The sequence below is a fragment of the Anomalospiza imberbis genome, chromosome 2 (genome assembly GCF_031753505.1).
Source record: "Anomalospiza imberbis isolate Cuckoo-Finch-1a 21T00152 chromosome 2, ASM3175350v1, whole genome shotgun sequence".
Lineage (NCBI taxonomy): Eukaryota > Metazoa > Chordata > Aves > Passeriformes > Viduidae > Anomalospiza > Anomalospiza imberbis.
The window spans coordinates 34,349,707-34,364,858 of record NC_089682.1 but is presented as its reverse complement, the minus strand read 5'-3'; the positions used below and the strand labels follow the sequence as shown (position 1 = coordinate 34,364,858).

At 37.6% G+C, this 15,152-nt stretch overlaps 1 protein-coding gene and 1 long non-coding RNA gene across 7 annotated transcripts in view; one reads left to right on the top strand and one right to left on the bottom strand.

The window, feature by feature from the left end:
- Nucleotides 1-15,152, top strand: part of LOC137468640 (uncharacterized) — a 590,084-nt gene that overhangs the window by 12,017 nt on the left and 562,915 nt on the right. The gene's annotated exons all lie outside the window — the stretch shown is intronic.
- The window catches only part of EPHA6 (EPH receptor A6), a 367,788-nt gene that overhangs the window by 2,581 nt on the left and 350,055 nt on the right, over nucleotides 1-15,152 (bottom strand). For all 6 annotated transcript variants that reach the window (XM_068180480.1, XM_068180478.1, XM_068180483.1 and 3 more), the window contains 3 exons: nucleotides 8,850-8,999; nucleotides 3,511-3,704; nucleotides 1,015-1,164 (listed from right to left, as the gene is read on the bottom strand). In XM_068180480.1, the coding sequence (XP_068036581.1) occupies nucleotides 1,015-1,164; nucleotides 3,511-3,704; nucleotides 8,850-8,999 (494 nt within the window). The remainder of the gene's footprint in view (nucleotides 1-1,014; nucleotides 1,165-3,510; nucleotides 3,705-8,849; nucleotides 9,000-15,152) is intronic.

The window sequence follows — 15,152 nt, the reverse complement described above, 5'->3', positions numbered from 1 at the left end:
AAAGCTTTAGAGAAGATTCCTCACAAAAGCTTTATAATGAAAATGAGGAGCAACTTCTGTGTAATATAGGGTATAACATAATATGTAGCATAGTGTGGTCTTTGCATGACTAAATAACTGGTTTAAATACAGGAGGTTAGCAGTAAATTGTCAGGTTTTACAATGTAGTTATTGATATAAATCTGCAGGGACCTCTGCTGGGATAATGTTGAACATTATTGTTCAACAAGTCAGTAAATGGTCTGGGAAAACAGGTGAGCAAGAGGTGAACAACTCAGCTGGTGAGGCTGAATTGTTCAGGGTAGGAAGGGAAAGGGGCAGCTGTGCAGAGTTTTGGAAGGATCTCACAAGACTAAGTGACTATGCCATAATGCAGTAGATGGAATTAGATGTAGGTGAATATGAAATGATACACATGGGAGAAAATCAGTCCTAACTTTACATGTAAAATTTTTCAATCTTAACTAACAGCTACCATTAACACAGACAGTCCCATAAACTAGGCAGGCATCAAATAAAAGATTATGAATTTATGGGAAGGGAATAGAAAGCAAAACAGATCCCATCATCATGCTACCCTATGAATCCATACTTTGCCCAAACACTTCTATATTGAGTGCAGGGTTTGCATTAAAAAACCACAGGGTGGTGTCAGAGATGGTTAGAACAACTTCGTTACTAGGACTGATACGGTCTTGATGATATTCATAGCAAAGTAATAAAATATTTTTGCCACTGATTTCAGTGGTCTAGATCAAAACTGGTTCTCCAAGAAACACACTCATCCTTGGCCTTTGGTTGTGTTTGGTGTGGTCACAGAGTGGATCTATCCATTCTGGGTCTCTCCATCATACATTACTCTTGTTTTGTTTTGCTAAATAACTATATTTGTCTTTTGTGAGCTGAAGGAGGAAAGAAAATGAAAACACTGTTCCATACTCCACAATATTTGTGTCTGCAGCATCTAAATTCAGATTAATTAGTCACTGTAGGGATAACAGATTATATACTTACTCAATATTCATTCTTGAAACCATATCCAAAGTTGTGAAACCTGCTGCCATGAAGTTATTTTTATACTGACCCATTTTTATGGAATCCAGCCAGTCACCGACTGAAACAAACAAAGGATATTCTGGAACTTCACCAGGTGAATCTGGCATTCTGTAAACAAAAACAAACAAACAAACAAGCAAATGTTACCAAGTAATACAAAATATGACACCCAATTTACCCTGGTAGACATAGCTTTTACTAAAAGGCAGAAGGAGTAAGAGAGGAGTCTGAGCTGTAAAGGTCAGACCTTAACCGAGGATCTCTTTAACCTCTTGTCTAAAACATATAAATCACTTCAGTCTTTATTAAAGAACTGCAGCTCAGTAATACTCTGAGACAAGGGCCTCTCCCACTGCACTTGTTTTTGTTCCCCAGAATATTTCCTTGCAGATTGAGATGTTCAGGATTATAATAATTTGTTGATACAGTAGTCAATGTAGAGGACAATGAAAATTTAGCATAAGGTGCAATTTAAAAAATTAAACCACCATGAGATGATTTTTACATTTATCTACAACCGTGCCACCCCAGATGGCTCCTTATTGTGATACCATTATGCTACAGGAACACTTTGATTACAGTACTCAAAAGCTAAAACTCACCCTAAAAGAAGCCAAAAGAATAAAATGTCTTATCTTTGCTTTTACATAGAATTACATAGAGTAGCAAATAAAGTGGAAGGAGCTAATTTAGTCACATTTCTTTTTGACTTCTCTCCCCTAATATTATCACAACTGAAACAGAAAGAAGGGGAAAAAAAAAAAGATTGCAATATTGGGGCAATGATTTCCAGTCTTCTGTTATGTGCCACATTTGGGAGGGTTCACAATTTGCACTGGCTTTATGCATTTTGTGTAGAAAAATTGTACGAACAAAATGCAGAAAATGCACACTGCTGTTTGTAAAACCTTTATGATAGTCTTTAGGAGAAAGACATAATTTATTGTAAATGACAATTTAGACAGCAAAAGCCAGCCAACATTTACTGATGGAACATGACTTCATGTGTAACATAGAAAGCAACACAGCCTCATATCTTAATGAACCAAGTTTCACTCACACATACTCAAATACAGTAAGTACAGTGATTTTCATTCATATTATCAAAATGACAGAGGGAGAAGCTGAAGGACAGGAGAGCACTGTTAAGTACAAACTGTAATTAAAGACCTCCCATGGTACCTTCCCATCTGAATTACTCTATGATTCTATAGAAGGTTACCCAACAACTGCATCAAGCACTCTCGAATGGAAAAAAACTTTCACAAGCAGGTGAAGCCAGTCATAGCTCAATAAAGCATAAGTTTTTTAGACCTTAAGTTATGACTAAAAATAAAAAGAGATAAAAACACATTACTCTGATGCTAAATAAAGTGATCCGGTACAACTAGCAATTCATATATATATATTTATATGTATACAAACACAGAGGCTGCTAACTCTAGGGCATGGATATTTAATCCCAAAAGTCTCCCTAGTCTCTGTTGATGAAATGGCTGTAGCCCTCTCTGCAGGTTTTCCTACCAACTTCTCCATTCAGCCTTTCCCGCAGCAAGGTACCAGCCCCAATTTTGCCTTCTTGCTCAGCCCTTCTCAAAAACATTGAAAGGTTCTCAGCAAGCCTCACTCAGGGCTTGGGAACCCCTTAAAAGCCCAGGGGGTCTCCATGAAAACATCTTTATCTTAAGGTGACTCTTAGTGACTGAAGAGAGTGAGGCCACTTGGACCTTTACTGATTTCAACTGATATATGCAGGGACAGCTTGGATCAATATGCCTACAAATACTGACAAATTCTTCCACCTCAGCCTTGCTTATCCTGTGGCTGCATTCATTTCTGAAATATTATTAATGAAATAAAAAATCCCTGGGCAACACTATCAAGAATTTGTTGTGGGGTGGTAACAGCATAGTCTCTTATTTGGTCACTTCTGCCATTCTGCTGCAGACAAATAATGATTTACCAAGCTAAGACACAGCTACTTTCTGCAAGTTATTACTCCAAGTCAATTCAGAAATTGCTTGAGCACTGTCAGATGGAGAGACAGGCTGCTGAATGGAGAAAAAAAAATACAAAGATAAAACAAGCCCGTAGGAAAAAAAACATGCACAAAAAAAACTCCAAAAAACAACAACAACAAAAAAACCAAACAAAAAAAACCCAACAAAAAACAAAGAGATTCACAAAGATTAAGGACAGATGATGCACAAACAGAATTCAGACAAAAATAATAATAAAAGAGCCTAATATAATCTGCATGGCTTGAGGAAAAAACCTCCTTGTACAACAGTATATTAACAATAAAGCAAACCTTAAAAGGGGCTTAAATTATTTGAACCTGCATGACTTTATGGACTCATAACTTTGTGGTTCTCCCACCCCTACTTAATACCCTAAACCACATGATAGCCACTATGTGTTATGAAAAACCAGAATGTACCAAAAGGGTCTTACACAAGGACATCCTCCACTAGGGTGTGAAGGGTGCTGGGGTTGCGGATCAGCTTGTCCAGGAAGCTGACAATGTCACTGAATTTGGGACGGTGGTTCCTCTCCTTCTGCCAGCAGTGAAGCATGAGCTGGTGAAGAGAAGCTGGGCAGCCCATGGGAGCTGGAAGCCTGTAGCCCTCTTCAATGGACAGTATAACCTACAGAAATACAATCTGTATGGTTACCAGGCATTAAATGCTGGAAGGACAGTGTGACACTAATAATTAGAAACCAGGGATGATAAATTATCCATGGCACAGCCACCCTCACTTCATGCATTGCTGGGGCTTCACTCGGGGAATCAGGACTGGCAGGGGTGTGACCAGACGAGACAGGAAATAATTTGTAGGCATATGAAACACAGTAGGAACTTTTTTAGGGTCACTGGTCATCCTCTTCAAACAGCTAAGAAAGCAGGAGGGGAATAAAGAATTCACCAACACCACCACCATTTTCCACTTCAGGGGGCCACAAACTTACCTGGTGTGGCCAATGCATCCCACCATGCTCTAATATTTGCATTTTGACAGAGTGTTTGTGTGTAGCAATACCCCAATTCAATCAAGCACCACAAATACACATTGTGGTACCCGACAATTTACTTGGTGTTCACATGTTTCTGCTGATCCTTAGAGTATGATTAATTCTGGCAATGTCTCCCACACCAAGTTACAGCAATGCTATTTTGCACATTCTCCCTCAGAAACCTGAATGTCTGAGATGTTTGTGACTAAACAAAAGTTAATAAAATTATGGTATTACCCTAAAGTGAGAGAGACCTTCGGATACAGCAAATACGGAAAATGCGTTTGGTAAAGATTCAGAAAGAAACAGGTCTGCTGCCACAGGTAAATCACACGTATGAAAATCTTGTAAATCACATGTTGACCCAAGTCGAAGGAAAGCTTATTTTTAGTAACACGGGTAGCAAAAAACATAGATTGAAAAGAAGAGTAGCAGCCTGGCTTGATAGGAGTTAGCAAAACTAGGTAAGTTCCATGGAAAACGTCATGGCTTCTTAACAGCTTACATGGATTCATCCTATGTAAGCTTTAAAAAATACAAGGGAAGGTCAGGAGGTTCTGCAATGAGTGGTGGTTGCAGTGGGGATGATGTTACAAATTATACAGTCAGGATTTTTTTTTTGTGTAAAAAGAAATGCAAAACTAGTCAGTGGCTGATCAAAAACGAAGCTAGGAAAAAGACCAGCCTTACCACACATGCATAACCCTCCCACATAAAAATTCAGCCAATGCTAAATGTTTTCTAATGTATAAATGATTGCATACAATATTTATAACCACACAGTGCACTTAGGAGGAACATACCTGCTGCACTGATACCCAGTGAGCTGCAAGGAGACATTCATCATTTTCACACAGATGGATGTACATGCTGCAGACGTATTAATGCAGCTGGAAGGGGTTACATTAAACTGTTTACAGCAAATCAGTGTTTTACAGCACCAGCACTGGCTTCAATATATTCAATCTTATTATCCTGGAATATATTCCCATTCTCTATTTGAATTCTGAATTAATGCTGGCTCTGCTCAGCAATGCCTAATGCTTATGCTGCAAGCATTATGTAAATAAAATAAGAGTAAGGAAGCCACGTTAGGACCTGAGCTCCCCTTGATGGCATGGCAGGAAATGGAATGAGCCTTTTGTAGGTGCTCACAGCTGCTTGTCTGTTTTAGAAATACAAGTGATCTGGTCCTGTAAATGTACATTCTGCTGTTACAGGAAAAAATGCCACCCTCCCATTGCCAGGGAAGTATTTCCTTCAGAACCTTGCCTCCCAGTGATAAAAATGCCCCCATGGACTCAGGATGGGCAAAACTCAACCATGTGCATGGAATTTTATTCACATTTATTTTTCCATTTATTATTAGTGTATCTCAAGCAGTTTGTCAGAAGTGGGTAAATAAAACAATCCTGACAGACAGGGGCAGAGCTTAGTTGGTACTGGCTAGCCTTTGCAGCCCAGAAAGGCAGACGTTGAAATTTTTACATTTAACTGTGCCTATAGCAAATGTAGAATTTATGAAATGTATTTTGTTTTTAAGGCAACAGGAAAGCTTTACTTTTCAGAGACATATAGCATTTGCTCAACAAAACCATAGAGGGCTGATGAGGTTTTGCTGAAGTAATTTATTCAGGAAAAACCCAAAAGCAACCATAATTTTCCAGACATATTTTCTCTGCCACACTTTATTTTAACATATCTCTGAAAATGAAGTCACAGTGAATTTTGTTTCCTCTCTTGTTCAAAAGGAACATTTCATTATGAAGAGAAATGCCAGCTGGTACTGGGATAATTATAATTTCTCATTAATACCAGCACATTTAAAAAATAAACTGGAAATATTGCCTCATTAGTATCCCTTGTGAGGCAAGTATTATTTTTTAGATTCTAAGAAGCAAGAGTAAAGATGTGAAAAGTGTCTAATACTGCAATGGGAATCAAGCCTCAAAGGAAGAATTAGAGCATTTTAGTTCCTTATTTATTTATATTTTTATTTTAGCTCTTGCTATGCCACTTGGATAGTACGCATATCTCTCCGTTCAAAGAAATCAGATATCCATGTACCTAAAAGGGAAGAAGTACTAAGTTTTTCTTAGTAATAGAAAATGGTATATTATAAAACATGTTAAGATTTTACACGTTAACTCCTCTCAAATGCCTTTTTCCCTGTCAGTTTAAGGCTGAAAAAGCACCATATCAGTCATGAAATCTGCATCTACAGGAAGGGTACAGTAACAGCTTGTTTGATGGTTAGACATAGCTGTGAAGTTTGAATATTAACAGAGTTAATATTACATATTGTTTATGATTGTCTGAGCAATATTTTATGGACTTCTAAACAAAATTTATACATATGCAATTTCAAAATAATTGGCAACTGGCAAAAATGACATCTGAAAATGAAGCTGTAATCTTCCTGATAGTTTCATTATTAATAGTAACAGGGATTCTTGCTTTCAAAAATTAACTGACAGCTTTTTTAATGAGACTGAGACAGAAGTGAGTCCAGAGGGACATTGTCCCTGTGTCCTCCTGACATTTGAAAAATCCACCAGGAGGGAGAGGCAGCTGCTGCTGCCTCAATGGTACAGAGCCAATCCCAGGCACCTGCCAAGTGTTTTGATATCTGTGAGTTGAAAGAGCTATATTAGGATAAGTTGGTTTATTTAAATATTACAAGAAACTTTCAGGAGTGTAAGGACTTTTATTCTGTTTGCTACAGTAGTTTCCTTGCATACCAATTACAACCCATTAAATATTCTTTTCATTTTTTTCCTTCTTTTTGAATACTGCAGCTCTGCAACATACATTAATTTACACGGTGGCTTCTAACAGGTGTCCCAGTAGACTTCACTCACAGCTGTTCTACAAACCAAATGCATGGAATATAAATCTTCCTTCCCTCACATGAGCATTAGCAAGCCAGACTCTTAGCACAATCTGTTCATCAGTACACTAGTTTCCTTGGAAAGTTCAATATCTTGGCTAATGTTTATTAATTAAGCAATAAGACACGACAGACTGTGCAGCAGCCCTAATTAATGGACACCTCTGGTGCCTGCCACACATCTAAGAAGTGCATTAATCAGCATCAACACAGTTTGGAAGTGACTTACCACTATAATAAAATGGTTATTTACTTAAACAAGAGCAGTTCTCAAACGTAGCAATATTTTAAGCCTCTGCATTATGCCATGTACAGTATTAATTTTATGAGAAACATTTTGCAACCCAGTTTCCTTAAGTTCAGCTTCCAAATCCTTGCTGGGGAATATAAATAGAGGATGCTGGATTTGCAGAGGTGTTGAGTCATTCTGGATACCTGTGAGCATCTGTAGTCTCTTAGCACCAGAGTGGGTTTATTTAGGTGGCTTGTACCAGTTTAAAACTTCTCTCATCAGCTGTGTTCATCACTTACTTAGCCATGGTCTAAAAAAGTGACTTCATATCCCAAAGCTATATAATTAGAAAAGCACTTGGTTTAAGATTGAATGAGAAAAAGACCCCAAAACAGACCCAGTTCTGCAGAGTTTATATATGGAAAACTCTTGGTGATCTACCAAAATACACCCAATTCAAGAAATATTTTAATTGCTATCTAGAGAGGGGCTTTATTATGATCAAAACTCAGTAAGTGTTTTAATGGTAATGTCAGCAGACATTCTGATGTAGCAGAGCCTCTGACTATACCCATGCAAGACCTTATTAACTGTTGTTTGCATCCTGTGTCTTTTATGAATCTGTTTAGTGCACATCCCTCCCTGTTGTTTTCCCTGCCATCTCTACAGTACCACTGACCTTTGAAAGACCTATTATTTCTGCAAAATAAGCTCATGTGAATTCACAGTACCTTACTGTACTAAAAGAATGGTCCCAATATCCAGTAAAATAAACTTTACATTATGTCTAATAACTTGAAATTTCCCAATGACAACTGAAGTCACTAAACATATGTAGAAGGTCACAGGTGCTCACTGCTCACATTCTGGCACTAAAATCCTCTGGGTAGGGGAAAAGGAGTCCTTTGTGCTGGGAACTGCTGAACTTCAGGGAAAGCCCCCAGCAACTGGCATCATCAGGGCCTGCAGCATCATTTTGTATTAGCAGACACTTTTATTTTGGATGTAGGAGTAATTAAATGTTGCTATCTTCATGCTGTAGCTGATTATTTAATATATTCTAAATGGAGAGGTTTGTGATAGTCTTTTATTTGTTTCTGACAGGTTTGGTTGTTTCTTTCCTTTTCTTCCTGAAACAGTGAAATTATTTTTTAAAATTAAAATCTCTTTCAGATCCTTATCCCCAAATGACCGATCAGCCTTAACAAGCAACCAGATTTGAACAGCTGAATAACTTAGCAACAATGTAAAAACAGCCATCTGGGAAAGTCTTGTCAATTCTTCAGAACCAATGCAGGAATATTCTAGGCACATATATGAGAGAGGTTAAGGTGGCTTGGCTGATATTCCACATTTTGACAGAGAGCTTGATGGTTGATTTGAAGACTGAGAGTACCAGTTTGAGCTGTCACAGGGATCCATCAAACAAGAGAATTTGTGAAAATTTAAATTGTGCTAGAGGAAAAAAAAACCCACCATTTCCCATATTTCTCTTTCTAGAACAAGCTTTCAATTATACTAGAAGAAAATTTGTTTTTTTTTTAAATTGAGATTCCAGCCTAGAAAGAGAATGAGGCAGCAAAGCAGGGCAGGGAGTGGCAATAACTTTTCAAGCACATTTGAAAAAGATGCAGGTGAATCCTGGGCGGCACTCACATCCTGGTTGGACATCTCCCAGTACGGCCTCTCTCCGTAGGACATCACCTCCCACATGACAATTCCGTAGCTCCAGGCGTCGCTGGCTGAGGAGAACTTGCGGTAAGCGATGGCTTCGGGAGCAGTCCACCTGATGGGGATCTTCCCACCCTGGAAACAGGTTGAAAACTTGTCAAGATGATTAGGATACAGAATAACATATGTTTTAAAAGGAAAAAAAAAAAAAAAGCAAAAAACAACCCTGGATTCTGATATTCTACATTCTGACTTCCATCAATTTGCCTTGTCAATTTGCTGCAAGTGAAAATAAAGAAATTTGTGTTTTTATATGAAATTTGAAAAAAAATTCTTTCATATGTAGTCTAATTCACCAATACCTGCACTCTGTGAAAACAACCCAGTTCAAAGAGCAGAAAGCATTTGAGATGATTAATGTTTGTTCAGTCATATAAATAATCAGAACATGCATTTTGATTGAAAACATCCCAAGTCTTAAATTCCTAGTTCATTGACATTTAAGCTTTTTCCCTAAACGAAACAGAAACATCTATTGCAAAATGGAGCACTGAAAGCTCTTAAGAAAATTGTATAATCAGGAAAGAAACTATATGTGTTTTATATGCCTTCAAAGCATTACATTTGGTGATAGCTTTTAGTTTTTGTTGTGCTCTTTAAATATCCAGGTAGAAAACAAAGAAGTCTGCTTCTAAATAGGCATTTCCTTAGGATATTCAACAGTGTCATTCTGCAGCCTACAACTTAAAATCCAAGCTCTCCCACCAAAAAAAAAAAAAAAAAAAAAAAAAAAAAAAAAGTCAGAAATCAATCAACAAACCTAACTTACTGTTTACAAGACCATAGGATGCAGAATTTGACATTAGTACATTACACCACTGAATCCCTTCTGCTCTCTCATAAATAGTTTCTGTGTGAAAACTACTTTTCCATCTCAGATATTTCCTCTCCAGGTACATTGCTCATTTCAAAAGTATATTTTTTTGCTTTTCAAGAGTGTACATTTATTATCATTCTCACGGAACTCTTTGGAGAGAGAAAAGCAGTATAGTGAAGGTGCCACTAGATGGTAGAAGGAGGCAGTCAGTAGAGCTGAGCTCACTCAGCAGTAGTTGCTTTCAACAAGCAGTAATAGATTCTGCTCAGTGTTATAATTGTATTTCTGACTGAAACAAAAGAAGAAATGAGCTAGAACATCCATTTGGCAATGAAGAGAGGCCACAGTTAAAAACAAGTATGTAAATCTCAGCTAATTTGCTTTGAATGTATAAAAGATTATCTGAGACTTGTTGAGGCCTGACTTTGGCTGGTTGAGAAGCTGTTTGTTCAACCAATAAATTGTTCCAAATCCAGGCTCTGTATCTGTGGGGATGAGCCACTCAGCCACACTCTCCTTGCTGATGGAAAATGCATGGTTAACATTTATGTTCTATGACAGTGGCCAAGATGTCCTTTGGACATTTTTACATCTTTTGCAGCTGCTTTTTCAAAGCCTTTGCTTCCTTACATGTGGTAAATCACTCACTGATCTAAGCACTAATAAGGTATTTTTTTGTATTTTTGCTTAAGTACCTCCACTATCTGCCTTTTATTTATCCATTATCCTGGCAATCAGATCACTCATCTGGCACATCAGATACAAAAAAGACTTTGTGCCTCACCTGCTGTCACTTGCCCTCACCAGCACTGTAGTGTGTGATACTCTTGGTCCCCTTCTGGTACAGCTGTTCCACTTCAGAAGCAATAAAAAAATGCTTTTTGGGAATGGGAATGAAGAAACAGAGGGACAAAAGAGAGTTGTAACAGGATATTCTTCAAGGAAAGGCCATGCTGATTTCTTGTCTCTTCTCCAGGAAATATTTATTTATCCCTTCTAAAGAAATTGGTTAAGAGCACTGGGTGTTTGATTGCCCAGTCTGGTTTCAGTGGTCTTTTCCTGGAATATGCAAGGCCAGGCTCCCTGAGGTAGTGGAAAAATCAGCTATTGAATGCCACAAATATGTACCTTACACAAACCAAAATGATGCATCTGAGAAACAGAGAGTTTTAGGGTCTAACTGTAAAAGATACTTCAAAAATATCTCTTCACACCTCAGAGTTGTGGGCCTTGTCCTTTCTACTGGATCAGGTTTAGTTCTTTACTTATACCAATTTTATCACTAAACTTCTGTAATTCCATCCTCAGAAAGATTCCTGTTTTGGAGAGTTTTATTAATAATGTATTATTTTTCAATTTTAATGAAATTATGTTAATAATTAAATATCTAGTGGTAGGTAGAAGACAAAATTATACATGTGAATCAAAGGAATTTGGATATTTATAAGTTTTACTTTTAATGTATATATTAACATAGTATGGATGACATAACAAGAAGACTATCTTTACACTGTATCCTTTTCTTAAATCTGATTTTGTATTCTCAAATTATACTCAAAAGAGAGGGCACATCTTGAGCAGTGTTTTTGCAGCTAGATTTGTGACTCCTGGCTAAATAAAAATGAGTTTTAAAGAATCTTATCAGACTCTATAACTACTTTCATGACAGCTTCACTGACTGATCCCTTTTGGACTGAAACAGTAGCGGCTCATTGAGTGTGAAAATGAGAATAAAGAACAGAATCTTAACAAAATTCAAGGCAGTTCACATTCAAGGGCATAAGATGTGTTCAGAGCTGTAATGTAAAATAAAACACTTTTGTGCTGGCTTTAAAAACTCTAAAATTTTTACAATGGATTAATCTTGTGTGAAGTTGTTATATTCATGAAAATGTGAATTTCAACACTTAATTATCATTGCAGAATATAATTTTATGCAAAAAAGTTGTTTTATTTATTTGAAAGCAATTCAAAAGGTGGAGATTGCAATATGAGTACTTTAAGGAAATATATGACTGAACAGCAGTAATAGCTGCTCATGCATAATAAAAGAACATCTAAGGTTTAGAGTGGCTGAAAATATATTTCCTGTTTCTGATTAGAGTAATAAACAGTGTTACTGATATTGGATCTGCCTTTTTATATTTTAATCTAACTGGGGAAATAATAAATGTAATACTTACTGTTTGCACAATGCGTCACCTTCAAATTAAGATAATTTATAAATCACCTACATTTTGCTGCTATAGCAATGAGATCTTTCAGAGTTGCCTGTGTTAGAAAGCCCTTTTTGCTGTTAGGTTATTGTCTATTTTTTGGGGGGGCTGGGGAGCTGGGAGAAGGGGCAGAATGTGTGTTAGGAAACAAATTGTTTTTCTGCTTCATCTCATACATTAATAATGATATCACTGATAACCTAATTTTGTTTTCACACAGTGAAATAACACTAACTCCACTGTTCAAATAATTAGAATTCAGCCTTTTTTTCCCCTGTATGTTGCCAGCTGAACAGTGCCTATCTTCTGATTTTTTTTTCTGATCGTAATTTAATAAGCAATTTTACCACACAGCATCAGAGTCCCCTTGGAATTACAATATTAGATTCACACTGCTTAGCTTATAGAACTGTTCAGAGATGAGCCCTTGAAATGAAATTTACCCCCTCAGTCACACCTACACACACTCTGGCTTTCCCTGCAGAACTGGCAACAGCACTGTCTGCCACACATTTAAAGGCAGGACTGGAACTCCGTGGTGCAGAACACCTCATTCTTTACCTCAGGCCACACATGAAAGAGAGAGAGTCTTCACAAAGTGCCATCTCTGAGCTTACACCACCAAAAAGTGCTTATGATGTCTTGTGTGGCCACAGCTGGGTTTTTGCCTTCTCCAGTTAGGTTTTTTTCCTATTCTACATGTGAGACATCTCTTTAAAACCAGGAGGCATTAGCAGTTCCTTTAATTAAAATCTAACCATATTTCCAAATTCCAGCAGTCTGTTGGATCGGTGCGTGTCTCACAAACGGGATGGGACCCTGCCTGGTTGCAGATGTAGGATTTATTATCTGTCCCTATCATACAAGCAAAAAGCAAGAGACACAGAGAAACAACAACATCCATGCAAATCCAGATCAGAGACAAGATGGCAGCTTATGCAAAGTCTTTTTCTACATATTCTTTGAGCTAATAGCTTAAAAGAAAAGGTGTAAAGTTACTATACTCTAACCAATAAGAAAAGGACCCACGTGGGTTTAACATTAACAAAAGGACTTCTATGAACTTCAAACAATACACAATAATTCATTCTTTAAGATTGAAACTTTTTCTATCTTTGCAAAGCATATATCTAGGACTTTTCACATCTTGAACTATCAATAATTTCTTGTTCTTTCTTGTTCCTTATGATAAACAGAAATATATTCACTTGGTTCTTAACTTCTAGCTTCCCATGAGAAGATTTAGAAATTTCTCAGCCTTTCTCAGCTTTATGTCTACTTTCAGGGGCCTTTCTGCACTTTCTAAAGTCTTTTACCTTTTTATATTTTTACACAGCAGAACAATGTAGCTGGCAGCTACAGCCCATGATTCTACCAAAAAAGGTGGGGATGCATCAGCAAGCCCAAAATGTGTGATATGAAGAAACAAAGGAGGAAGCCTTTTAGATGCCCAGAACTTCTGGCATGTCCTGGTAGCTGATTAAAGTGAGGAGTGGTAGCACTGAGAGCCTGAGGTACAAAACTGAAGGCAAGGTGTGTATGAGCAGCCAGCAGAAAACCCAGTGAGTGCATTAGGCTCACTGTGCCCCAGAGGTGTGAAAAATGCCTGTTTCTGTGGAAAAGCCCCTTCTGTATTTTCCTGAAATGACAGACACTTCAGAGGGACTGTCACAGCGCTGGCTGCAGGTCTCCTAAATGCTGAGGTGCAAACCCATCAGAACCAGATGCACAGGTATCTAGAACTGTCTGATTCTGGGAGAAAAGGTGCTGAACTGTGTGCACCATTAGTCTGATCTTGCACAGGAATTCCTGTCAGCTACTGCTCCTTCATGTGCAATGCCACTGAATCGTGCAGTCACTTTCCAAGACACGAGTAGAGTACCTGTCTTTACCTCAGTGACAGAAATAGGGGGGAAAAAACAACTTCAGAGTGAAGAGAGACACGAGTAATGAAAGAGACTAGTTTTAAATGTTGGACATAATTCATCATTCTGTACAAAAACCTTCTGCCACTTCACTAGAGTGATGCTTTTATTTGATGCTCAAATTTTTCATGTGCAATGCTACAAGCAGTCAGAATTTAACATCCTCAGTCATAATTTAGAACTATTCAGTACTATCAACAGTCTTCTGTTGTGCCTATTGAAATATCAGAGTAACTACATGGAGGGATAACAAAACTGCTCTGCAAAAGCATTTCAGAATTTGCACTCATTATGCCAATTTCAGTTAGTTCTACCAATCTCATTTCACTCAGAACTGAAATGAATAAACCCCCCTGATTTTCAAAAATACTGAATTTGCTTTTAATCTCTGGGAAAATATTAATTTTCTTTCAAATGTCCTGATTAATAATGCTGAAGCTAAATATGTGGAGCTTGATTTCCCACTCTAAGTTAGCTATTCAAATTTTCAGAACAATTTATTTATGGTTTTGAGAGTATGTTAATTTTAGTGGCTGTTAACCCCTACGTTGCACATCTATTTGTGTCTTCCAAAAGAGGGAAAGCTCTTGATGGATGGAAGGAATCAGCACTGAAGATACTGGCAGAAATAAAGCAGACAAGAGAGAATGCCTGTCCAGAGTTCATCAGAAATACTTCACATTAACCAGCAGAGGTGAATCAGGGTGCTACTCCAAAATACTCCACACCGTCCTGTCATTTTTTCTTCCTGAAGGCCATGAGATGCATGAACTGAGTAGTACTGCACACATATGCAAACCTCCAGCAAGGCAGATATATTCTACCCTGTCACCTTTTAGCTCAAATATCAAAGAATTAAAATATTAAATGATTTTGCTAAAATTCAAGGAATTGTGAAATCAGAAACACTCTCTAATACAGTGGAGATTCTGATTAGGCGTGGCAGCAGCATTCATTTCCTTTGAAACAAAGCCCTTCAGCAGCTCCTCGCCTGCTCTGAGGCACTGATCCTACCTTGGCCTTAGAGATAGTAAGAAGGCTAATAAAAAAAGCATAGTTCTGATCCTCAAAATCCACATAAGTGAAATGGCAGAGATTATTTTTGACCATTTACATTTATCCTGCCTTCTTATTTTCTTGACAGGGCAATTTGAGGAACTTTATACAGTGACAATGAACTCTCAAATACAAGTGGTTGATACCATTGCCTCTTGTCTATGTAACTAACAGGATTACACATATTTTCCTGTCAGACAGGATGCCTTTATCT